At 40.4% G+C, this 27,163-nt stretch overlaps 1 protein-coding gene and 1 long non-coding RNA gene across 2 annotated transcripts in view; one reads left to right on the forward strand and one right to left on the reverse strand.

The window, feature by feature from the left end:
* ak5 (adenylate kinase 5) overlaps positions 1-27,163 on the forward strand; it is a 69,163-nt gene that overhangs the window by 16,366 nt on the left and 25,634 nt on the right. Inside the window, exons 6-8 of the mRNA XM_018678079.2 lie at positions 8,264-8,455; positions 17,838-17,928; positions 22,169-22,242. Coding sequence (XP_018533595.1) covers positions 8,264-8,455; positions 17,838-17,928; positions 22,169-22,242 — 357 coding nt within the window. The remainder of the gene's footprint in view (positions 1-8,263; positions 8,456-17,837; positions 17,929-22,168; positions 22,243-27,163) is intronic.
* LOC108884268 (uncharacterized) overlaps positions 1-27,163 on the reverse strand; it is a 61,473-nt gene that overhangs the window by 11,427 nt on the left and 22,883 nt on the right. The gene's annotated exons all lie outside the window — the stretch shown is intronic.

The raw sequence follows: 27,163 nt of genomic DNA on the forward strand, positions 1-27,163 counted from the left end.
TTTCCCCCGGTAATGTTTTCTGCATCTAGAGAGAGCTCTGGCTGGTTTGACTTTCCTTAACAAGCTGCTGAAAATATGCATTACCCTGAACCAGAATCGAGGGCTTTAGTGTCCCATGATGACCAGAATGCTGTTACAGGAGATTTTCTAACTTAAATTGGAGAAAACGTCAAGGAAACCCATAAGAGTAGGGGGGTTAAATTTGTCACCGTTAAAACTTTTGGTGGCCACAGTTCAAATATGTCAACACCATCTGAATTTGAATTTCATTTAGATCACAATTAAGCATTCATTTCTTCCAGATTAGTTTTTCTGATCAGAAATTGTTCCCTGAATCTTAGAGGAACACCTGATGTATTACTGTTTCAGGCACTGCGTATAGATTCTCATCACACAAACCACCGCGGACGACCAAATCCTTTCTCATGTCTTCGTTATATTCCCTCACCTCTCCGGTAATTGTACATTCTCCCTCTCTTTTCCCGTGAAGAGGCCAAGTCTCTGCGTAATGAGCACTCATAATGTGGTTGCTGCTGTCCCCCGCTCCACCTCGCCTGACAACAGATTCCACTCAGTTCAGTACCGTCGCTGTCTGAAAGCTGCCCGAGGAAACAAAACAAAAAAAACAGATGATATATGTGGCTGGCTCCTGTACAGAGAGAGGGATTTCTAACCAGACAATACTCACCACCACCTACCCACTCTTTGATAAAGCTCACAATAAAGCTATTACTATGGTTATAATCAGCAATTCCAGCTGTTTCAAACATGGAGCAGATTAGATGTAATTAAAGATACCTTCCCTTAGTGTCTCTACATAAGCTGAGGTTGTAAACAGAATAAATAAACATACAGTTAGGGATTAACTCACATGAGTTGCTGAAGATTTGAGTTATAATTAAAAGGTCGTCCCGTTTCTCATCTCATAATTTGATAAATCACAGAAATTTGATTCAGCTGAGTAGATTTTTTTAAACTGTCACAGTGTTATTTGGATTGTTGCATAAAAGCATTGCTAAAAGGGGTGATGACAGTTTGCAAATGGCCCCCGGGGATTAGATAAGGGCCCGAGGAAGTTCACTGGAGATGAAATCTCGTAGATAACACGTGTATATGGTCGTGTTTATAGTCGTGTCCGGGCAACCGCTCAGAAAGAGCTCATGCAGTCGCTGATGATTTGACGGGAGTTGATGACCACTCGGCCAGTAATGCACAGACACCGCAGACCTGGGATTTACAATCGAATTAAGTGACAACTGGTTATTAAGGAGGCGCTTGTTCAGCTCAGGAGCAAACAAAGAATATAACGGTGGTATGCTTCGACAAATAAGGTGCTGAGGCCTGGTGTTATTGAGGATTAGACCACTTGTGACTGTGACTGAGTCGAGATACTTAAAGTCTAATATTACAAAACGTGACAATTCTGAAACTGAGGCGTAAACTATGATACAAACTATATCATTTTATTGTCTTTCAACTGCGTTACATGACTATTTTTGTCCAATCATGATCAAGAGATCACACGGTAAAAGTTAGGCCGGTTTAATTAGCTCAAGCTTCAATCAGCAGTGTGGAAACATGCTAACTCTGGGTTTGAATAATAGTCACACTGCTAAATATCTGCATGTGGACTGGCTTAAAGTAACGGTTCAACCTTTTGAGAAATACAGTTATTCGCTTTCTTGTCTAGAGTAACAGACAGTTACAGTTGTTTCTACTGGACAGGCACTAAACAACCACACCTGAGTATAACTCTTTAAGTGATTATGCTAAAGATGCCTAGTCTGCATAGTCTTTTTACAAGCGAAGCTGCTTTTAACCGTCCCAGTGAGGCTGTTTAAGTCCCGACTCAAAACTCTTCTCCTCATCATTAGCAGCAGCAAAACACTCAAGACTTGTAGACCTGGGCCAGAGATGAGGAGAGGAAGAAGAAAGGCTGAAGACAGGGAAAGAGAGACCGCTGTGATTAAAGAGGAGAGGGATAGAAAGTAACACACACAGCTACAAAATCACAGAGAGGCTGGAAAATGTGTCTGAAGGAGAGTGAAACTGCAGGAGTTTGGATCCCTGGGAGGGAAGTTAGTGCTGATGGAGACAGAGTCTGAACACAGTGATAATGACATTACCAGTTGTTATTCATATTATGTATTCAGACACTTATTTCAGTACTTTGTAGAGGCCTCACAGGCAGCAGCTACAGCTTCAAGTCTGAGACACATCAAGTTGAATTTAGTCTGCAATTAAAAGAAAAAATATGCATCGAATATGCTGATTTGCAAACCATAAATTCACTTCCCTTCACAGTTTCAGTGAAGAGTTCAGAGCCTCATACCAGTGTGAATTACAGTTTCAGATGGTTTTTTCAACATGCAAGTTCTGGAGAAAATTCTTTGAAGACTTTGAGACTTTGTCAGGTTTAATTGCACGGAACTGAACCACAAAAAGTCAGGTGTAGAGACCTTGAAAGGATTAAACCTGGACTTTCTAAATGACTTTCAAACAGACTCTGTGCTGTTTTAAGCATCACACAGTACAGTTAATATGCTGTAAAGTTCAGTACCTTATTTTGGATCCTATATTCCCCGGTGCTGTGAGCTCAGGGGTGACTGAGTGATCCTCTAAGGACCCACAGCTTCCATTTTCATTAGTCTCCCCTGACTCCATGCTGCTACTTTGCCCTTTACAACATCACAGCAGCCATTTATGAGCTGCTCCTGTGGGGCCCCTACAACAGTCCTGCTCCTCTTTATAGCTGCCTGGAGAGACCGTCTATCCCTTCATCCTCCCTTCGAGCCTTTTTACAAACACTCCTATCGACTATGTTGGTGTCTGTCCATCTGTTTATCCCTGTAAATCTCTCTGTGTTTGGGTCTAATTCCATGACACACACATGCATCTATCAATTTTAGTAACTAAGCAATCATCAGTCAAGTCTTTTATCGAGGAAAAATGCCAAACAAGCGCAGCTCACTGTGACGTCTTGCTGCTTTGTCTCTGTTTTGTATCATTCAGTTGCACAAAACAAGCAATTTTCACTATTTTGTGACATTTCATGGACCAGATGATTAACTGGTCATTACAAAAAACAAAAACCGTCACAGTGATTGATGTCGAAAACAGTTGTGAGGCAATACCAGTTGGCCATTGATCAGTTTGCTGCATGAGGCTGTCATCTTGTCTTGTAAATAAACATCCATCACGACCACGTTATGAAAAAGTGGCAGAGCAGAGCAGCAGCTGGTTCGCTGTACTCTAGTGTGTTCAGTCATCACTCTCTCTGCACATTCCTCTCAAACATCAGAGAGAAATCCAACATTATGCTCTGAGAAGAATTAATTACCGTATATAGCAAGTGCACATGGTTTCATCCACCTCCTCCAGTGAGACTTCTGAAGGCCTAAGGGGAAGCTGCAGACACAGTAATTTTATATAATTCTTCTTCAGCAAGCTCACAAAGCTCCTCTGCTTTACCAGAAAGAAAAAAAACAAGTTCTAACTTTCGTTTCCTGTGAGGTTAGATACATATCCAATGTGAATCAGCAAAAAAAAAAAAAAGGTGTGAAGGTGACATTTACACAATCTGTGCAGGGTTACAGAAGAAGATTAAAGTTCATCCTTTGTTGACTTCACAGGTAAAAGCTTTGGTTTCTTGTCACTTTAGGACAGAATTCAGGATTTCAGACCACCAGGTTTAACTTAATTAACCTCCACGCTCATTATAAAGGTTGATTAGTGATTAGAGAGAGAATAATGAAGCTGGAGTGCAGGAGTTTTACATTTAAATGAACGTCTGTTACATTCACACTATTGACAAACAAGTTCAAACAATGTTGATTGAGTCTATCAGGTAAATCTCTCTGTATTTCACAGTACACTGGGGTTTTAAATCTGATGTCTATTGCAACATTCTCATATGATGCACTGGTAGTGATGCATTTTACACCAACCAGCAAAGACTGGTTTGCCAGAGCTGAAGACGGGAGCAACCGTAGCGGAGTAGGCTACAGCAACTAAGAGAAAACTTAGATAATGTACAAGCAAAGTCTCTGCACTCAGAAGAGGGATTACAGTTTAAAAACAAAAGCGATCAACAGCGAGGAAAAACAAGGACAGTAATTATTCTCGCTGCCAGAAGGGGGAGATAAAAGTTCAATACTATAGCTTTAGTAGTTGAGCAAAAGCTAATTAGCAACTATTTTAATAATCAGTTAATAATTTAAGTCGTTTGTCAAGCAAGACTGCAAAATATTTGATGTTTCCAGATTCTAATGTGAGAGTTTGCTGCTTTGCTTGGTCTTACATTATAGTAAACTGAATTTTTCAGTGTTCATCATGTTGTGGCGTATTGTCACAATGATTTCTTTGTTTTATGTTGTTTTATAGACGAAACTACTGATCAATAACTCAAGAAAATAACAAATTAATCAGTGATGAGAATGATTTGGATGCAGCCATAAAAGACACTTAACATTTTTATTGATTTCCAGCATCTCTAAGGTGAAGATTTGCTGCTAAATAAACAGAAAATCTTAGCATTCTTGACTATTGGTTGAAGCAATTATAAGCCATCACCTCTGGCTTTAGAAAACTGTTGTAAAAACGATTAATCTATTAATTTAAAAAAAGAAAAAAGAATCAGCAGATTAATCAGAAATGAAAATAACTTTAACCCCACACTGAACCCAGCTGCCTGCTCAAGCACTGTCCATCCATCTGCTCTGTGGTGAAACGGACTGAAACCATGTGCACTTGCTTTATTGTTCTGTTTGTTTGGACAAGTAAGATTAATGCCATTCAAACCGCACTGAGACGTCTGGGGGTGGAGGTCTGTTGCCCTCCACGAGGAAACGACCCCCAGCACAGCCGGGTTTATGGAGACAGATGGAGACATCTGATAGTCGGCAGCTCCACACGCTTAGAGAGCCGAACAGAGCGAAATTAACCGACGGCAAACACTGCTCTGGATTGATGCCCATATTCAGCTCTTTCTTCATATACCAGCCTTAATCGGTACGAACTCCAGAGAAGGTCACAGCAGGAAAGAGTCTAGAAGCTTAGTAGCTCTGCTTTGAATAGCTGGAACCAGATTTGTTTTTGAACAGCCTCTTATCTTACACACGGCATGGTTCACCTTTGGTTTCAACCAAACAATGTCTAAATATGTCAGATAAAACTCCTCAAACGTCAAAAACTATATAAAGACTGTACTGTATTTTGCATGTGGCAGTATCAGCATTATGTATCGACGGTTTAGCTTCATAAAGGATGTTGACTTTCCTCTCAAGCACAACAGGAAGCCACATTTTCTGCATTTCAGTACTTGAATCGCTGCCATCAGCATATTATTATTTATTATTATCTCAGTTTCTTTTTTTCTTTTTTTTTCTTTTGATTGAGTGCATTTAGTACAACATCCCTAAAAGGGTATTAGCTGTCGCATTTGGCACAGCGATCAGGTCAACATCTGCCTGCTGAGACTCTGACTGTATGTGTGTGTGTGTGTGTGTGTATGTATTAGTGAGGAAGCCTGCCACATGCTTCCTGGCCTTTAAGCAAGAGATAGCATCAGTGACGGAGCTGCCAGCATTCAAACTGTTTTAAATAGATGCCTTTTTACTCCGATGTGATGCGAGGATGGTAAAATTTCTGAAGACAGTTTCATAACTCTCTCTCATTATAAATAACAGTGTCTGACTGCTGCTCTAAATTACATAACAGCTCAACCTGAGCGAAAACGAGGACACAAGCGTGGTCACTATGGAAACGGGAATTTTGATTTGCAAGGACTGATTCGCAAAAGTGTACTCCTGCTCCCGGAGTGAAGTGTGCCTCAATAAACACCACCGTTGGGAGTTATTTTTGGGGGGGAGCCAGAACAAACGCAGACTCTGGAGTGTTCCTCATGAGCATTTCATCCCAACACAGGAGGAAAACAAAACGACTGAGTATGAATAGTAATAAACCACTCGTGATGTTTTTTATAGAGGGAAAGTTCCCGCTGGTGGTGGTGGTGAGCTGGGAGAGCAGATGTCAGGTTCAAGACGAGGAGAGTATTTAACGCTCTTACCTCCTCAGATCCAGATCAGAGCCATAGAAACCGAGTTATTCCACTTTAATGTTTGCATTAGATGGATAACAACGTCCTTCACTGATCTTTAAATACTCTGCGCACACGTCAGCCTGTTTAGTTTACATACTCATCGGTTACTAAGGAATGTCTTTGTGTTAGAAGCAGGCAAGCTCATTGGAGTGTCACAAATTAAATCTCTATTACTCAGATTTCAGTCGGTGCTGTTGCTGCTGCCTGACCTTTTCCTTTATTTTTGAATAGTTGGTGTTTATTTGCCCTCTTATATCTTGGCAACAGGTTCCAGGCCTGTTGTTGTTATTTCATCATCCCCTGATTGTAGTAATTTAATTAGAACAATATCTGTGCAGAGCTCAGTGTTCATGCATCCAATTTTAGCTTTTCCTTTCCTACTTACACACTTACTGTATGGTCTCTATGCACGTTCTGTCACATCATTCACTCATGTAAGGCGTTACACTGACAGGTGTTTCTATTATTTTGTCGACCTTTATGAAGGTAGAATTTATTGCAAGACTGCTGCATTTGACTGCGTACGTTTTAGCTAGGTGTACCTAATAAACTGGCAACTGAGTGTATATCAGTTATACCTTTTCTACTATGTATTGTTCATTCTGTACATGATATATCTTTACATATACATTATATATGTGGGTTAGACAGTGACTTTCATTTGGCTTCATTTGGCATTTGGCATTTTCTATTTATCAAACAGCCTTTTGTCAGATTACGGTCATTATAATGGAGTTTCTTTAAAAAGATTCAGCAAATAAAAATGCTTTGATTGCATATTATGTTCTGAAAATAAATTAAAGCCGCACTAATGTGTATTTTTATATTAGTAATAGGTACAGTATAATGACGACGTCTAATGTGAAAGTTGTCGCTTGTGGTGACGAACCCATGGAAAATGATCTCTTGACTCTGCAGTCCCCCTCAGCTCTGCAGCATTTTAGCAGCTTTCACTTCATCATTTTTGCTTTCAGAGCGCACAACTTTCATGTTTTGGTTTGTTCTCACTACCCTCAGTTTCCAGTGTTTTCAGTGAAAATGCTCTGATAAACTCACTCTGTGCTAAAAGTCCAGTACCAAACATCAGACAGGCAAAGTTAGCAACTACCTGGTGAACACAGTGGAGCAGTTAGCAGCTGAAGAGACAGATTTTTTTCTCAGGAGTCAGTGGAGATGAAAATAAATTTAAAACAGCAGTGAATATTGAAATTAAATTTGTCAGGGTATCAGAAAAAAATATGCTAAAGTTGCTCTGTTTGTCTACTAGTAGCCAAAATATTCAAGCAATGCTTTAACCACTTCTAAGCTACATTGGTTCATAACTGTAGAATAGATTAAACAGAAAAAACAAACCAGAAAAGAATTACTTATATGACGAGGAATCATTAGCTAATGTTTTCTGGCATACACAGAACCAGAGCATGGAGTATTCACAGCATTATTCACACATATGGATGATACGAGGGAACGTTGCATCTTGAGGTGACATTTATTCACTTCATAACTGGCTCCTCATCACATCTGATCTCTAAATAGAAACCCGTCGTCACAGAGGCTCCATGTGTGATCGCACTTTTAAGGTCATTTTCTGTTATTCATGTCACAAAAAAGGAAACTGAATTTTCAAATACTCTCATGTGATCATCCACAATCTCATCCTCCTCTGGTGAGTCGTCTAAAACAAAGAAAAGCCGCCTGTATGGCAGGTTGTAATGTTCTCATCTCCTGTTGGGAGAGTACAGTATCGTCCTGTTTGACTCACAATCCCACCTGTATTAAAACTGCATCATCAGAGCAGCAGCTGCCGGCTATTTTCAAGGCTGCAGGCTACAAACTACTGATTCAATACAGTGAAATTCAGGTGGTGGACTTGCTTCAAAATTCAAAAAACGGCTGTAAAAAAAAAAAAAAAAAAAAAAAAAAAAGGCATCCAATCTCTTCAGACCTGATTGAGAGTGAAGTCTTTATTCTTGTGTGAATTGAAGTTTTGACATTTTGACCTGAGTGCACAGAATGTAAAATTGAGACTGAACCCGCACCGCTTCACTGGTTTGGCGGAGCTTCCTCTGGGTCAGACAGAGAAAATCGCGCATGAATGAAGGTTAAGCTGAGCGGTATAGAATTGATTGTAATGTTCAGCACATCTTCTCCCTCTCCCTTTAGATCTGCACTCCTGACCTGGTGGTGTTCCTGGCCTGCACCAACCACCGTTTGAAGGAGAGGCTGCAGAAGCGAGCTGAGCAGCAGGGACGACCCGACGACAACCCCAAGGCCATCGACCGCCGCCTGACCAACTTCAAACAAAACACCATTCCTCTGGTCAAGTACTTCCAGGAGAGGGGCCTTATTGTTACGGTAAGGCTGCTAGAATATTGTGTGTATATATGTGTGTGTTGACCTGCTTTGAAAGCAGCCAAATATCAGAATTACACTGGTATTAAAAGCTGCTGTTTGTGCCTGATTTACATCTCAGCTCCAACACAGGAAGTAGTGTACAGCGAGGCAGGAAGGTCTGGAGGTCTGATTTTTATGCCATTGTGTCGTTTACAACTTGAAGAATCATTTGTCAATCTTACTGCAAACATTCTTAGCGATGCTGACTGTCTAAAAAATGATTTGCTAACAAAAAGACCACTCATTTGAACACCCCTCTAAGGTTGAACGATGATTGTAGAATTGAGAAATACTGCAGCGTGTGTAGCCAAACTCTGTCTGGCCAAACTGTTGTTTGTTTAGATGTATACATACAGGTTGAGCCATGGTAATCATGTTAACATAACCACAAATATTTCTCATCATTGTGGACACAAAAGTCACGAATCTTTCCAAACTGTTCAGCTGCAGATTGTTTTGTAATGTGAGCAGCAGACTGTTTCTGTTAGAACTGAGGACTCTGTGTTAATTGGAGACCACCGGGATCTTCACTAGATTGTGTGGTTTGGTGCAGAGGGGCATCAAGTTACCCAGGGTATGTGTGAGGCGGCTGCTAATAGAGCTATTGGCTCCTGCAGCCAACAGGACGTGGCTGCCCACTTCTGCAAGTGGGAGGCTTATTGATCCGTCTGAGTCTCAGCGCTGCGTCGTCCTCCTCACAACACAGGGAATACTGAATAACCGCTCTACAGTATTACTGCGAGAGGAAGATTTTGTTTGCATGTTTTTTTATGGTTGGTGTCTTGAGTAATCTTAAAATCGAATACACAGGAAAATCTCCAGTGTATCTCACTTAATGTTAAAAAGAATGAAAGTGCAATTAGATTCCCCCCAGAGGTCAAAGCCTGCAGTTCATGTGTCAGTACCCTCTCCCTCGCTTTAGTTTTTTGTGGTTGACACTAGAAGAGAAAACGTGAAAATGCTGGTGAAGTGAACAAAACTTAATGAGTCTGGGACTGCTGACGCACTGGAATGAAATCCTGTGTCTGCATTGTTATTGCAAAAATGTATATTTTCTCCTGTGTGATATCATTTCTTTTCCAATTTCTTTTAGAAGATTGTCCTCTTTTATATTCTGCTTATCAGTGGCTGTCTCTTTCCTCCTGCTCTCGTTTCTTCACACTTCACAGTTCTGTATATATGTTTGCAATGTTCCTCCAAGCTGACAGAAAATGCTTGCCCAGATTTGCACTTTCTACTTATTGTAGCACAGACTGTTTCTGAGTTAAATCAGAATTTTCCCATTCCTAGGCAAATCAGTGCTGCAACTAATCCTTTTCATTATTCATGGCTATGATTAGCATTTTCTTGATTAATCAGTTTATTATTTGGTCCATAAAATGTCAGAAATTAGCAAAAAAAATGTCCACCACAGTTTTTCAAACCATCAGGTGTTATCTCCAAATGTCTCTCTTTGCCAGAGCAACAATTCAGTAGCCAAAGGTAAGAAATAAAATATTCAGTTTAGAAACTGAGACCAGTGAATTTGTGATGATTCATGAATGAAACTATTATCAGCAGCCAGCAGTTTTGTTTTCTGTCAATTTATGGGTTAACTGGCTGATGGGTTAATAGTTTCCGCTTTTTTGCTAAATAATTCAAAAACCTTTTTCATGTTTTGCAGATATCAAAAACAAAAGAAAGAAACACAGGCTAGATAAATTAGAAAAGTTGCGGTCTTTACAATATTTAAATGTTTCTTATGCGATAAAGAACATTAACAGATCTATGTGGGTACTGTGCACATCATGAGTCGCAGTTACATTTATTTAATCTGAGCTGATTTTTAATCTCTTCAAAATTGTTCTTTTCACAGTTTGATATTGGTGGAGGCTGTGTTGTGTTACCTCCCACAGAATAGATATATCTATATTCACACACTAGACCGTGGTTATTATTATTTTATAATATTACCCAGCAGCCCTCTGTATCAGCCTTTTTTTTCTAACAGAGTAATGAAAAATATTCCACCTCAGTATGAAGCTAGAGTAAACCTCCATAAACTCAGTGGAGGCAAAGGTGGAGCCACAGATGATTGTGGCCCCATTTTTTAATCAAAGCACTTTGATTTATCACAGTTCCAGATGGAAAATAATGCTGTTAAACTATATATAATGCACCTCTCCCAACAAAGGTTACAACACACTTTATAGCATGAAGACAAGAAGACATGAAAAGCAAAACAGAAGGGAGGGAATAAGTCAAATGGCTGAAACAGAAGCAGGCAGAAAGACAGGATAAATGGGATAAAATACTGCAGCTTTGTCAATGTCATGCGTCATGAAGTACTTTATACAATAAATGGGTTAAATCGGTGTAAAGCGATCCTGTTTCTTAATTCTAGTTTAAAGCCAAAGACGAGAGAAGAGAGGCATGTTCAGTGTCCTTATAAAAAGACAGGTTTGCTCCTCTTAAAGGGGCTATATGTGAGTTTTTGCTATCGCTACATAGCTAACATTAGCATTAGCAGCTGTTTACTTACCACCCTAGGAGAAAATATGTGAGTTCAGCCTTTACTTGCCAAAAGCTGTCTATAGAGGTGAAAAGTAACACCAATGTTAACTCTTCTATTTCTACAACTGATTTTCTCATACCGACATTAGCATGCTAACCAGCTAGCCCTGGCCCATCTTTGCGATAGTGAATCTCTGAATTTCTTTGCTCTCAGTCCAACATGAGAGGATGAGGAAGTAGCGCTGTTCAGAGTGAGTATTATAACTTCTTGTCTTGTAAACACAACAATGGCTGAAGCTCTTATTAAGCAAACAGCTGTTAATGCTAACGCTGGCTATGTAGTGATAGCGAAAACATACATATAGCACCTTTAAACAAAACATACAAGTGAGACTTAACCATCATAGCGATATGCCATGTGCAATCTCACTAATTTTTTGGTGGGGGCACAGACTTGCCTTTAACTGATGAGACAGATTTAACTGAGAAAGTTATTTGCTGCTCAGTGAATTTATTTCCGCCACACAGTCTGGAGGTGAATGCTGCATACCAAGGTGAGTAGGAGTCATCAGATAGCTGTGAGTCATCAGCATGATAAGGAAAAGAGACACCATCAAGACAACTAATAATGCCATAAGATTAAAAAGAGGAGCTGTCAAAGGAGGTGTACATATTCTGGTTGAATGCCAATGCGATGTGTTTTTATCTAATTTTGCACTTATCAACAAGTACGTCTGAACTGCAGAACCTAGTTTTTTATACTTCTGTTATCAGGGAAATATATAACTATAGCCCAAACTTACCAACAACTTAGTGCGAGAGATTCAGGAAAAGACTGTCACCTTATATGAAACAATATAGACTAACATTGTTGGTTTAAGGGCTTTAAATGTTTGTTCTCTGCTGTGGTTTATGGCTAATATAATACAGTAGGTCAACTGACGTATTAAGATAATTGTTAATAATCAACACAGGGCAGTAAATAATATCAGCTGCTTTATTACATCTGCCATAAACTACAGAAACAATACTTAAAGCTCCTAAATCAAACAGGATCCCTTACAGGTGCACTGTCCCAACGTGATTTGACGTGTTTTTGTGAAAACACCTGGGGTACAACCAATTTCCTCTCCCTACACCTGTGAATGGAAGAAGGCTACAGCCCCTACCTGAGTGATTTGAACATTATGAGAGCTTCTCGATGGACTGCCCCCCCCCCCACCCCACCCCCTGTGAATTTGCAATTGTCACTCTCTTTGTGGTGCTTCAGTGTCAACAGGCAGTCACAGGGAGTCTCAGGCAAACAGCATCACTCCGCCTTCACTCTCAGTGTGTCTCTGGCCTGTCAAATCGTCCCTGCAGTCACACACGCCTGATGCCTCAGAAATCAAAAGCTGACGCAGTCTGAAAAGAAAAAAACTTCATGACAAAAGATGTCCGCCCTGAACACTTGAGCGCTTTTTCTTCTATAGAAATCATAAGAGCTGTGCTGTGAAAAACGTGTGTAGACGGTTCAGTCAGAGATGGCACATTGAGAGAGTTTGCTTTCTTTCTACTGACACTTGAAACAAGAAGGAAATGTTTTTGTCTTTTAATGGCTTCAGCTCTTGAGTCACTTAACAACTACATGTTGCTTTGATGCACATTTAATCCTACATAAACAGAGTAAATGTGTGTTTGTGTGGGTAAATGAGAGTGGACGTGCCGTAAAAATGTTCTGGTACGTCTTTTATCTAAATACCCCCCCATTTATAACTGTTTCTAGCAAAAATACAAAAACAGAACAGCATGCACGAGAGGAAACCTTTCACGCAGGTGTACTACTATCAGCTCTGAGCAGGTGAAGCCAAAGCTGAGAACAAAATATATTTATCGACATGAAACTGCTGTGGTCGGATTTACATAAATGTCTGTGTTTAAAGTGAGACATTGAGCCTCTGTCACTGAACAGAGGACAGATTAACTCTATGGCTCATTAAAGGATAAATCCATTACTGCTGTGTTATGGGTTATTAGTTATTAATCCCCCTTGAGGTTTATTGTCTCAGTTCTTGGTTGCTTTTCTCTCTTTGTAACAGGAGCAGCATCTTTCTGCAGGTACAATTCATGACAATGAATTAATGAATGAGCAGCATCATTACCAAGTTTAACCATTATAAACAAACAACATCTTAATATGGCCAATCAGAAACCTGGTTACATGACTGTTTGACAAAGACATCTGCTTTAATAGAGCAAATCATGTTTCTTTACACATTCATTACAGAATATATTTCTTGTTTAAATGAAGTCTAAGAAATCATCTCACTGCAGAAATATGACTGTAACCCTCTTACTTTAGTGCAAGCAGTTCTACAACTACTGATTATTTTCATTATCAATTAATCTGCTTTTTTTCTTTCTATTAAGCAGCCAGTGATTATGGTGGCATTTTCAAATATCTTGTTTTGTCTGAACAAAAGTCCAAAACCCAAAGATACTCACTGTACATTCTTATGACAAAGAAAATTAGTGAATCCTCTCAATTGAAAAGCTGGAATTAAAGAATTTCTCTCGCTATTTTGCTTAAGTGATTATCAGAATAGATGCCAATAAAGTTTCTGTCATGTAATTAATCAAGTAGTCAAATCAATTGTTTCAGCTCTACATGTAAGCAGACTGATAGTTCCTTTTAGTGGAAGGTAGTAAACTTTTTTAAACTACAATCCTGGATCGTTCTCTTTGTAAACGACAGCTCAGGTTTTCATCAGTAGAGACTCTGCAGCTATATACAGAACATTAGAAGGACTAAGTCTCAGGTGTTTGTGCAGAGGTGCATGCCATCATAATATAATACTGTGTATTACACTTTCCTACACTTATATTGTTCTGTTTTCTGAACACCAACCGTCTCTTCTCTAACGAATTAAAACAAAACCCGAATAATGTTTGTAAAATTTGTGAACAGTATTACATTTCAGTCTGATCTGAGCACCAAACCAAATTCTCAAGATTAGATTAAATTCTGATTGGATGTGTTTTCCTCCTGTTCCTCTCTAATTATCCCGAGAGAAGGACTCAATACTTTCCTGACTAATGAATACAATAACCTCTGAGGTTTAATTGCTTTCACTCGACAAAAAGGTTTTGGTGTGAAAGTTCTCCTTTCATTTGAAATGTCAGGTCCAATATGGGAAGAATTAACTCTGTGAAAGAACAATCAGTCATTTCTCCACATCCTTGACACTGAATGACTGAATTATCAACACACATGTCTACAAATCTGTTAATTTTCGATGTTTCATGGCATTAACTCGTCCTATTTCTGTCATTGTGAGGAAGTCCTGGCTCTAAATTGCTCTGCATTTTTATTTTTGAACCGTTGTCAGTTTTCTGTAATTTTCAGCATTCACGTCAAATATTGACATTTAGATTTTTGTGTAAAAACTGACAATGATGTAGAAATGAAGGCCTGTTTTAGTTTTTTGTTGTTTATTTCAAGTAGTTTGACGCAGCTTATCAAACACACACACACACCTCCACAATAAACCCAACCAAGACATTGCAGCGAGGAGAGATAATTGTTTGTTGTGGCCTCGATTGAAGCTGTCATGTCATTCAAGGAAAAAGGAGCAATCTAATTAAGCGAGTTCAGCTCCTGCTTCCTTCCCACATGCTGCTTGATGCCGCACAGATACAAACAAACAACAGCTATGAGGTATTTGTTCATTATTCCTGAAATATAAATGAGATGCAGGCACGGCAACTACTCAGTAAAAGTATCTGCATGTTAAAAACGGTTGGAAACGACCTGAATTTCAAGATGTGTATTGCTTTGAAGAGAAGAGTCGTAACATTAAATTGGTATTGAGTCTTTAGATCCAGCTGGGTCTGTTTCTATTTATATCCCTTATATTTCTATCTGCTTACATCTCTTCTGATTTCTCTGTCTTCTTCTTCACAAGAGAGAGACAACTTTGAGCTCCACACAGCTTCAAAGAAGACTGGACATGCAGGACATGCTGAAGTGTGAGGGAGGAATCAATTTTCCAAATTCTTTATAGCTCAAACTCTTGGAGAAGTTCACACAAACTCATTCAGATGATCAAACAGATTACACTGAATGCAGAAAATATTCCCCTGAAAAGAGTTGCAGCCTCTTTCAGAGTGTAAAAAAAGGAGCTGCTGCTTTAACTTGTCTCAAAGCTTGAAGACTCAGAGTCTCTGACTCATGTGTTTCCTTTAATCTCCTTCTGCTTCTCAGAGATCTTTGAGGTAATGGATGAGGGTTTCTTCCTCATTTTTACTTAGTAGCGCACTTTAGAAAAAGATGTCTCTTTTCATACAGACATGAAATTTTGGCCAAAGCATGAATTTCCATCCTCTGTAGGTTTGCATCCATTCATTATAATGTGAAGGCCAATTGCTCTCTCTCGTCAGTTAATGTATAAGTGTTCATGGATGAACAACATGATCACACACTGTGGTGAACCATTAGTAATCGATAAGGGCAGATTGATGAGTCCGTAGTCTAAGGTAGAAGGAGAGGAGTTAAGTTAATGACTTATGAGGGGTTTCTGTTACAGCTAAAAAACTGTCTGAGAAAACGGACATCAGCCTTTGTGCAGTCATCCACCGAAAGTGGATCTAAATTCATCCAACACCCGCTCTGTTCACCTGATTTGGCCCCTCAGACTACTACCTCTTCTCCAAGATGAAGACGGAGCTCAGCGGTCGCCATTTTGACAGTGATGATGACGTCATCGCTGCTGTGGACCATTTTCTGAGACAGAGCTGACTCGTAATTTTCAATTAGCCGAAACAGAAAAACCACAAACATTATTAACTTCAGACTTTCTGCATAATCACCCAGAGTTGAACTGCATGTGCATGTTAACGAGAGCTGTTTAACTCACCTCCCACTACCTTAGGACACAAACTTATCAATCACCGCTCGTAACCCTGCAATTGTCTCCACATTTTAAATTAAACATTATGTAACACTCCCTTCAACAGATATACAGAAATCTATCATGTGCACTGTTCTAGCCTTGTTAGAAAACTGTGTTAATGTGAGCGGTTGAGTTAGAGAATAATATTAAGGAAACTGTACTGACATTGAACCATTCAAACGACAGTGGTGTTTTCCCATCTGTCCTTGAAAAATGTCTCTCGCTCCTCTCAAGAGTCTAATGCAGCGTCTTGTCAGAGTAAATGGATTTTACGGAGCCTCTCTGGTGGAGTAGGAGCATATTTTGGGTATAAAGACACTGCAGTCACTTTTTCTCTGCTCTTGAAGCCAGACATGGCGAGATGTGATGAGAGTACCCTTGCGTTTTTTTTTTGTTTTTTTTTCTTCAAATGCCACACTGTCTCAGGGGGGGAATCCTCAGTTTGATTCCCCCTGCCGCTCCTTTTCTGCAGGTGGACTGTCACCATACAGAGGACAGCAGACACCTCTTTTTTTATTTAGATTGTTACCATGGAAACCTCAATAGGAAGCGTTGTTTGTGTGCTATCCTTATCTCACATGAGTCTGACCTCCACTGGCACTGCTGACATTCATTCATCGGTTTATTTAGTTTACATGTCGAGTGAGATAACCCCGCTGCGAATCACACACCTGAAGCCGAGATCAATTAAGTCCAGTCTGTTTATTTATTTTCTTATTCGTTTTCGTATACTGCCGTTCAGCTGCTCAGCATCTCAGCAGCAACAAGAACAGAAGGACAACAAAGAGCAGATTAGGGAGGAGGAGCCGGCCTCAATCAGCCTCTACTTGACTCACAAAGCAAATTCTTCATGGCCAATTTCGCGAATACTGTACGTGGCGAAGGGAGGCGAGTCGACCGCCAAATAATCTGAAAGAGTCCAACTGACAGACGGGGAAGGCTAATTAATCTGGTGTTATTAAAGCTTCTGGTGTGTGTTGAATACCAAATAACCCAAGTGTGTAGCTCCCAGGACCAGAGCTCGTTTCTTATGTTTGATCTTATAATGAGTCTCATTCTGGATGTCACAGCGGCTTAACTCAGACCAAGCATGTCCGTTTTACTTATGATGTTGTAGGTCAAGGTCAAGACTAACGTGCACGCCTTGTTTCTATCAAAGTTCTGCTGCAAACTATATCAAGATCTACACTTCCTACAGCAACAAAAACAAACAAACAAACAAGCACAACCTCAGTATCTTCATATCAGGTCAACTTAAATGAAGTATAAATTATATAAACACCAACTGAATCTTCAACAATACGATTTAGGTTTTGCCACTTCATCATCATCATGTCCAACGACAAACCTCAAACTAGGTATAAAGGTCCCATGTTTTACACTTTTCCTGGGTTTTATTTGAAGTTTTGATATCCATAAGAAGATATATATTTGTGGTTTCAATGACCACCTCAATGTAGTTTTAAATCTCCTCGCTCAAGAACAGGGTGTTTTGTGTCTCTGAGTTTCTCTTGTGACTGACTGACTGTTTTCTGAGTGAGTGAGTGAGTGAGTCTATAGTTGACTGTAGCTGTAAAGGGTGATGGCCAGCGCTGAGGAAAATGTTACGCCGTCAGCAATGAAATGAGCTGAACAGATGGTCAAATTCGGACTAAAATGGACTTTACCCTCGGTAAATATTAAGTAATTAGAAGTTTCTATCCATCTGCCCCCTCCATATAATCCAGTTTAAGTAGATGAAGAGCTATCGGAGGATTGTTCCAAAAAGTGACATTTTTGGAGTTGAGTTTTTTTTTTTTTTTTTACTATAAAGTTGACAGAATGTATATCAGCGATAATTAAAGGTGAAAAACTCGCCCTGAAAAACATAAATTATGAATAAATTAATGGTATTTCAAATTAGATTTTTTGTTTTCCAGTTGGACGCTGACCGAGATGAAGAGGAGGTTTTCTGTGACATCAGCATGACTTTGGACAACAAGCTGTTTCCCTCCAAAGAGCCTGCGGCCGGTGAGATGAACTCTTATTTTATAAAACAGCGACACACCTCAAGAGATGTTTGTTTTAGGGCACAACACATTTTAAAACTTTAGATCTGAAATAGGCCATTTTACAGGGTACATTTTGATGCAAATACTTTTGTACTTTAGACGCAGGACTTTTATTTTTATCAGTGCAGTATGGTATTGCTACGATTAAGACTTCTTCCACCACTGTGCAAAAGGTAGTGTATGTAGGTAGGTTACCAGAAGAAAGGCAAAGTCACATCAAATAAAAAATCATAACATTAGACTGTGCTCTGGTCTTTACAGTAGTCATGGGCCAGATAATGAGTCCGACCACCAGCATCAAAATACCTACAGTCACAGTGAAGAACATCCTCAGGGGATTTACGGCTTTTTAACAACTACCGAGTGCATGTGTACAGTGTAGAAAGGCTTCTCCTCAGAACAGTCCACATACATAAGAAGAGAGAACGAGCAGAAAACCAAAAACATCACCCACCAGCTCCCTGGTTACCACAAGAGTTGGCATAGCAACCAGCAAAGCAGGGTTAGCCACGCTTTGTGAGAAATACAGAATCAACAAGGTTAGAAACAGTCTTTGATCACTCAGATGGCGAGATGGAGACGACTAGTCTGAGTTATGTAAAACCTGATCTTTCACTGATTTTTAAAAAAAAAAAAGAAGAAGAAGAAAAAAAGAGAAAAAAGTGCCAGACAGATCTGCGCTCTTCACCTCCACTGAAGGCTTAAAAGATATGATCAGTCAGAGCTCTGCATGTGCCTTTGCAGTGGTTTTATAAGTGACGGATAGGGATCATAAAAGGGTTTAGTTAAAGTAAAAAATATATCACCGCTGGCACAGAACTGAGCTGGCAAAATATGCCTGGTTTTGGTTGCAAAGCAGCCATCATTTTCCATGATAATAAAGTGTGGGTGTAACTTGTGAATGTGCCCACACAGCACAAAAATCCCACATCTTTTGAAGTGTGAAGGCAGCTCACAGCTCAGTGTCTGCTGCTTTAACTGTTGCACATTTTCCTACAATATCTTTTTCTTTCTTTCAAGTATGTCAGCCGGGAAAGGAATGGTCGATGCTTTTACTTTGTAGATCTGCTTGTTTGCCCGGTGATAATGGATTTTCAAGGCTGATAACCGATCAATAACTGAGACAAATCTGAGAATAGCTCCACATTTGGGGAAATACACTTACATTCTGGTGTTAGAGTTAGATAATCAATACCCTGCTCATATCTGCCTATAAAATATAAGGCTACAGCCAGGAGCAGCTGGATCTCTTAGCAGAGCATAGCAGACATTCTAGACATAACTTCACTTAAGTACAAGAATTTTTTTTTTTTAATTCTTAATAAGTCAAAACTTCATAAGAAGAGATTTACTGTGAGACCAACAAGTTTAAAGGAGCAGTGTGTGGGATTCAGTGACATCTAGTGGTGAGAATACAGATTGCAACCAACTGAATACCATCTCCACATCCTTCCTTTCCTAAGCATGTCAGAGCCTCTACGGTGGCCGTATGGTGACACAATGGAGTCTACCGCTGTGTCTCTACATAGTGATTCTGTCTCTGCTATGTTTGTTTACTCTGAACATGTTACCTGACTTGTTTTGGTGTTGTTCAGTCTGGAAAAGGTGAAGGTCCAAGGACAAATGGTGTTGCCTTAAAAATAACTCGACTTCAAACTCTGCTTGATTTATTTACAGTTTCTCATGTCGTGCCACACTGGTCACACACTAGAAATTATAGGCATCATTTTCCTTTTTATTTTAAAAGCAGTGCAGTTAATAGCAAACTGCTTCTGTCATGACATGTTGTGATGAGGGGAACAGTCTGGAGTAGATTTGCCACAACAGATTCACTCAGGAGGAAACTGAGGTTTGTGTCAGGAGGTGCAGCATCACGATGAGAGAACATATGGCACCTCAAAATAGTTCAGGAGGAGGAAAATATGTTGACATACAGTGTTGTTTTGATCAGAGAAGAGCTGCTGCCCAGCGACATTATCAGTGCAGTGATATTACAATAAGTGAGGAGTCAAATATAGCTCATGGTGGACATTTTAAGGATGAAAAACTCTTTTTGCCACTCTGAAGGATTGATTATAAAGCCAAATTGACCCTTGAATCATCCATTAGAAAAAAACTTGCCAGCTTGTCTCTAGAATCCATACACCAGGTGAAGCACATAATGTGGCTGAAGCTCACATTCCCAGTGATCCTTGACACAGAAATTGCCTCATGCTTCTCGACAGCTACCTGACACACTTCTGCAGCTCCTCTCCTCACACTTGAGAACAGCCTGCTTCATGACAAGACACCCCAATACCAAACAAAAGCAGGCGCGAAAAAAAAAAAAAAAAAACCTGCGCACTTGTACGACTTGAGCGACACATGTCCTGCAAAATCTCAAAAATAGATCCTTGAACAAATAAGAAACGTTCAAGCTCTCATTAACCGAGAAACAATCACTCGCTGTCTGTGAACAGCCACTGAACTCTCTCAATGTTCACTGGCTTGTACTAAATGATCACGCTGGAAAATCTCATTAAATTGTTCTGAAGATATTACTCTGGTAGGAATGAGAGACTTAAAAGTTTATTGATCTTTTCTTAATTTAGGGCATAACAGACTGAGAGAGTTTCCCATCAAGAATCCACTTATACACCACACGTTATGTCACTGATGCATTTAAGAGCAGGATGACATCTGTACATTTGTCAAGATGTTCCTCCACATTCAGTATGTTTTCCATAATGGAGCCTCACAATAGATGTTCCACACTGGAATAAAAGGAAAAGCATCATGAGTGGAGAGCAATTTGAAAGGACCACTAAAAGGTCTATTTTTTCACTGTGAAGCCCTTACAGCCTCTCAGAGATCAGGTGATTTCTTTAAGTGAAGTATAAGGAACAGCTGCAGGAAACAAGAAGATCAAGTGAAATTTAAAAATAGCCTGGCAGTTGTTTTTCCAGCAAACTCTTTGAAAGAAATTGCCTTCAAGTCCATCTGCCGCCACTACTGCTACATTTCTCCCAGGAGAGAGGAAACTGCTGCCACTCTCTTCCGGTCTCGTCCATCCTCAAGCCGTGATAATTGCAGCAGTGCGTCACAGACCGGAGTGCTGTTGACAAACGCAACCTCAGCCACCTGACATCACCGGCCTCGATGGCAGAACATAAAATCTCCACGCTGTCATTCCTTGGCCCCTTGCCTTCTAGTGACGAGATACACTCTGACACGCTGCTGACTCTTGAGCTGTGAAGTGTAGGGAGTACATGAGGGAGAGCACAGTTTTTGTTTGCTGGTTTGTTTTTTTTCTTTGTAAATCTGGTGCATTCAGAGGCTTTTTAACATAATGCATCTAAGAACTTCACAGCTGCTGTCTCTCTGGAATCTGCCTGAATGTTTGAAGCAGCATCCTCACAGAGTCTAACCCAGTTCTCTAATCAGGAGGCTCTGGCGTGCAGGAAAAAGGAAAAAAAAAAAAAAAAAAAAAAAAAAGATCTGCCGAGGGGAAGTGTTATTCACGGCCCATTTCTACTGAGGAAGGGGATGAAGATGCTATGTGTTAGAATTCATCACAGTATCACCCTCGGCAGCTCTCTGACAGGAGGAAGTTCAGGTTCAGTTCAGGTTCAGGTGTTTTTAGAGCTAAAATTAACCTTGATTTGTAGATATTCTACTTCCTGCTTTGCACTGTGTTGCTTAGACTGAACATCAAAGTGCATGTGTGCAGCTGTTTGTCTACATTTGGAAATTAGACATGGCTTTGCGTGCTGCAGTGGCACAGGGACAAAATTAGCTCTTATGTAATGCAAAGAGTTCATGCAATATACATCTCTCGAAGTACACATACATATGTACATCTCCTGACTGTGACATTAACAGTACCAATATTAACAGCACTACATTATATTTTCATAACAGTCTGCTCAGGAACTGATCCAGGATCTGTTTTTTCCAGACATGCGATGTGACTTTTTCAATCACTTTAAAATTTTTGTGGCACTGCAATTACTTGTGATTTCTACACAAAAACACAAAAGATTCTCAAAAGTTAGGATTTGCTTTAGGTTAAATGAGAGGATTGATACACAGACACATCACACTGATCTCAACATCTAATTCTCTTCAAGAAACCAAATAAGCATATCACCCAAAATGTCAGTTCCTCTACGTATAACTCTGTAATGTTTGTTGATTGTTGTGGATTTTTCTGTCTTCAGGTCCCAGTGAGTTGGACCTCAGTCTACTGGGTGAAACCAGCAGCCTGGCAGATGCAGCTTGCAAATACGATGAGGTGAGATTACAATTCATCGTCACTTGTTGAGTGTGGAGGGTCATTCTTGAACTTGGGAGCACATACTGTGATGAGGCACTCTGACCAGTCTGTGGCTACACAGGCCCATACACAGCATCCCTCCTATGACCATCATGCCACAGTCGCCCTTCTGTCGGTTCATTTCATGGTTCGTCAGCTCAGACCACTGTCAGTACTTAATTACCACTGCTGACCACACGAGGCTAGTCATTTTGGAGATGATCCGTCCAAGTCGTCTGACCATAGCAGTGAGTCATCCACGTCTTTATACCTGTCCATTTCTCCCACATCAAACACACTAACAACAAGAACCAACTGTACACTTATATTTATCTCAGAATTTAATATGTGCCGTTATTGTGAATGATCATAATATTTTGGCTCATCAGTGTGAACTCTAGTTCGCTTAATTGACTATTCTGTAAGATAAATACGTGACTATGGTCATGCAGCTGCTTAAACAAAGGTTTCTGAGCATAATGTATGACCAGGAAAGTCACAGGTTCAATCCTAACAGCAACGCTCTCCTTTCACTCCAGTCGTCTTCATAACAACCTTATTCTCATATTGTCATCAGCAGTAACTTAATAAAAATCTTATTGTCCTTTCACAGTGACATTTTTATCCCATTACAGAAATCAAATCTTGAATCATCACTGATGAGCAAAAATCCAAGTCCACGTCCTCCGCTCTAACTCTCTCTCCCTACTTTTTATTTACAAAACATAACTGACAATCTACAAATTACCGTTCTCAAAAATGGCAAATGGCGAACTCATTTTCAAAGGCCGGATGATTCAGCGAGCCACATGTCCAGAGATGGAGAACGCTGTTGTGCAATGCTTGGGCGAAGATGCAGACGAGCATCATTCCTCGCTGCAGTGAAGCAGAACCCTGACCTCTGTCTTATTTTTCATCCTCCGAGTGTCTACAAACAAATTGCTTGACTCTCTCTGCCTCTTTCTCTTGTTTTTTCCTCTACTTTTTGTCTTGGGACTGTTGCTGCCTGATGGAGGTTGTTTATTGTTTTTTCTGTTTTCCAGCAGCAGGCATGATTTTCAGGGCATATACACTCTCTCTCAGCAGCACACCTCTTCACATTTATATAGTGCATTGATTCACACTTGGGAGCTGCTCATGATAACTGAGTCTGTTTACTGTTGGCTGCTCAGCAGTGGAGAAGTTTGGGTATTTTGCTCAGCAGTAATTCACTGCAAGTCGAGTATATAGAGAAATCTATGATACTTTTAGGGGAAAGTACCAACTGAATGGGGTACCACATATCCCCTGTTTATCCCTCTCCCTTTTAAATAGATGGACTGCACTGTTTTTCACGTCTTTGCAGAGTCTGTTATCTACATAAATGACGGGTAATGGCTGAAACTGAATACTGATCCCAAACCAGGACTTTTTCATTTAAAAATCTGCATTACTCAAGTCAGTCAAGTTGCTAGAGACCAAAAACAGAGCTAAAAGAGCATAACTTACATTTGCCAAATAGTCTGAAACACAACTCAATTAACCAACATCCCTCTCAAACTGCTAGATGAGTAAACAAGCAACTAATTGCTAACAAATTCGCCATATAAATTGTTTGCAAGAAGCTTCTGCTGCCCCCTTGTGGCCAGTTAGTGCAAGTTTTCAGATTTACCAAGGATCCTCAGATGTGGACAATACTGCTGTTTGTCAGCGAATATGAACATCTACAACTCCGTGACAGATTGTGTGATCTACACAAAAGTTCCAGAACATAATCTTGATAAACAACCCCCGTGTTGAGATTGTTAAGTCAAACACAAATGCCTGATCTGTTTTAAGATGTTCATTACTGGGTGCTGATTCCAATCCAGTACATTGGATTGGTGCTTTATTACAGCTTCTGGCAGGAAAATGTTCAGAATATTGGCACAAAGACCCGGACAAGTTGGTTGAAACCTAGTTGCACAATATGGAGTTCAATTGCTGCAGAGTAAGGGTTTATTTAACTTTAAAATCTAAGTTTCTCACATTCATACTCATACTTTGCACTTATATTGATGTGTTTTGTCCATGTGTGGTTGTTGACAGAGGTGACAGTTTAATCTTCACCAGCCCTGTTCCTAAACAGGATTATTCTCACAGCTTTGTTACCTGCCATCTAACATCCTGCTGGGTGTCTCCTGGGCTTCATGGCCAAGTGTGATTTCCAGTCTTAGTCACGCCTGATAAAAGCAAACTTAAAGTGAGGCTGATCGATAACTATCGACTGATGTCACCTACTCATCACTATTCAGACACATTCAGACTCAGGATAAAGCCTGGTCTGTCAATACGGTGGTAATCCTTGTAGAGGAAACCACGGAGAATGGCTCGAGGACTGAGGAGAGCACAAACAAAACCGAAGACACCGGCGTCCTTGTGCAGCCTCTTCTGTGGCGAGCAGTGACTATCTTCTCCGTGCAGCCTTGTCATTCCATATTTGTGGCCTCGGATATGAGACAGAGATTAATTTTATGAGCGTGCTGATCCACAGAAGGTGGCAGAGGAGGGAGACAGAAGGGCAGAGCGGCTATTTTGGGTCTCTGGAGTCAAATCTCATGGACATTTTCCTCTAATTATTTTTTACTTTCTACCACCTCTAATTTATTCCTGATGAGAGCACAGATTCACAGCTGATGTCTATGACTGACCAAATGTAAACAACATACTTCTTCTGTAACTACAATGACATTTATTAGCAGAAATCTTTAAAATATCAAAGGTAAATGTTCAGTTTTGGTACCAGTTTTTTTAGAATCAAAGTCTCATTAAAGGAATATTACACTGAAAATATATTACTGGTGGCCATAACAACTTTGTTTACTCTTTTGTGGAGAACACCAACTGTACTTGAGTCCATTTTGAGTCTGTGTCATCAGGAATTAATTAGAGGTGGAGGAAAGTAAGAAATAATTGGAGGAAAATGTTCATGAGATCTGACACAAGAGCTCTCCTCCATGCTCTGCTAGGCAACACAGAGGAAGGCTTTTGCTGCTAATCATTTGTTTGTTTGTGTCTCTGTTAATTGTTTGTTACGGTTTGGCACATTGGCTGCTACATTTATAATTTTAACTTCTTATTTAATGTATTTTACTGTGATGTTTGGTTTTTATGCAGCAATTCCCCTGAATCTCAGACAACCACGAGCTGACTCAGCGTGGATTCATCTTGAGCAAAACCTCTTCTCAAAACTTCTCAAACCATTGTCAAATAAAAAAAATAAAATAAAATAAAATAAACAGCAAACAAACTTCCATCATCACAACACCACATCAGAAATGTGTTGGACATCATACTGCCGCTTTCTGTGTGGTGATGATGATGATGATGACGAGCATTCCTCAGCCCACCAGATTGTCTCTAGGCCATTTTGAGAGACGTGACAGTTCGATACTGTGGCCCCACGGTTTAATGAGCAGAGGGCAGCAGCCGCAGCTTATTTGATTAGATCGCACAGGTGACTCATCACCAGCATGATGATGTGAAGGAATTGTTTTCAGAAATAAAGACTGAGAGATGGCTCATGTCGCTGCTGCTAATAACATCATTGTTCTGCTCCTTCAGATATCATATTTAGCCACATGATAGGTGGGGCTCTAGATGTAAGGGAGTTGGTGCAATATTTCAACAAAATGGCCCAGTCTCCAGTCTCCAAAAATGTAGTTAATCATGTGAAACCTCAAAAACGAATGATGAAAATCCAGTGAATTTTCCCTGCAAACATGGTGATCTAGGTCATTATCTGTCTAAATTTTTAGACATAACACCTGAAACTCATTAAGGTGCAGATTCTTGTTAATAGCTGATTGGTGGATGATCAGATGTATCCTTCCAACCTTGGGCATCATTGCCCAGCGTGGGGCTCGAACCCACGACCCTGAGATTAAGAGTCTCATGCTCTAGTAGAAGACATTGAAAGACAACAGACAACACAGAAATAACTTTATATTCAAAAATTTTATTTCAATCCAATTCAGGGCCAAATCATATTGAAATTTATTTCATTTTTAGATTTTCATTATTAGACCCAACAGTTCCCCCATGAGCAAGCACTTGGCAACAGTGGCGAGGAAAAACTGACCCTTTAACGGGCAGAAACCTCGAGCAGACCAGCTCATGGTGGGTGGCCGTCTGCCTCGACCGGCTGGGGGGAAAGAGAGGGAGAGAGAGAGAGAAAGGGGGGGTGAGAAAGGGGGAAAAGAGAGGGGGGTGGGCTTATGGTGAACGAGAGCTCCTGAAGCACCTGGTCAGCCAGTTTCCCCTCCTCCTGTTCTGCTTTTCCAGCATCGCCTCCATGCAGCTCTGGAGATGGTCCACCCTGCAGCTCATGTCCCTCTCCTTCTGGGTCCACTCCTCCTGTTCCTTCTTGTGAGCGTCCTGGAAAGCCTGGAGAGTTTCTTTAAGAGAGGCCCTCTCCTGCTGCCACTGTGTCTGGTGGATGTCCAGCTGGTCCTTTGCTGACTTCTGAGCAGCTGCGACCTCTATGTTCGTCTTTTCAAGGTCCTCGAGCTGAGCGATGTACGAGGCCTTCACTTTTTCCACCTCCGCCTGAGCCTCCTCTTTAAGTTTCAGCAGGACTGTCTCCAGCTCGGCTGTTTTTAGCTGGGCCTCTTTCACTGCGATGTTTCTCTTGAGAAGCACCTTCTTCATCTCCAGGACTACTGACTCAGCTGTGTTTTAGAGGGCCTCCTCTAAAACACAGCTGTATTTTGGCCAGATGACCCTCAATCTCTCTCTGGTATTTGGCCTCTTTCTCTGCCTCATCCAGGTTTTCCATCTGCTGCCCCTGGTCTATGCGGCTGCTCCTGTGCCACTGACTTCATTTGACAGTTCCCATGGGCAGCAGAGTTTGAAGAGCTGAACTGTTTCAGTCTCTGCTGTG

Source organism: Lates calcarifer, linkage group LG4, assembly GCF_001640805.2.
Source record: "Lates calcarifer isolate ASB-BC8 linkage group LG4, TLL_Latcal_v3, whole genome shotgun sequence".
Taxonomy (NCBI): Eukaryota; Metazoa; Chordata; class Actinopteri; family Centropomidae; genus Lates; species Lates calcarifer.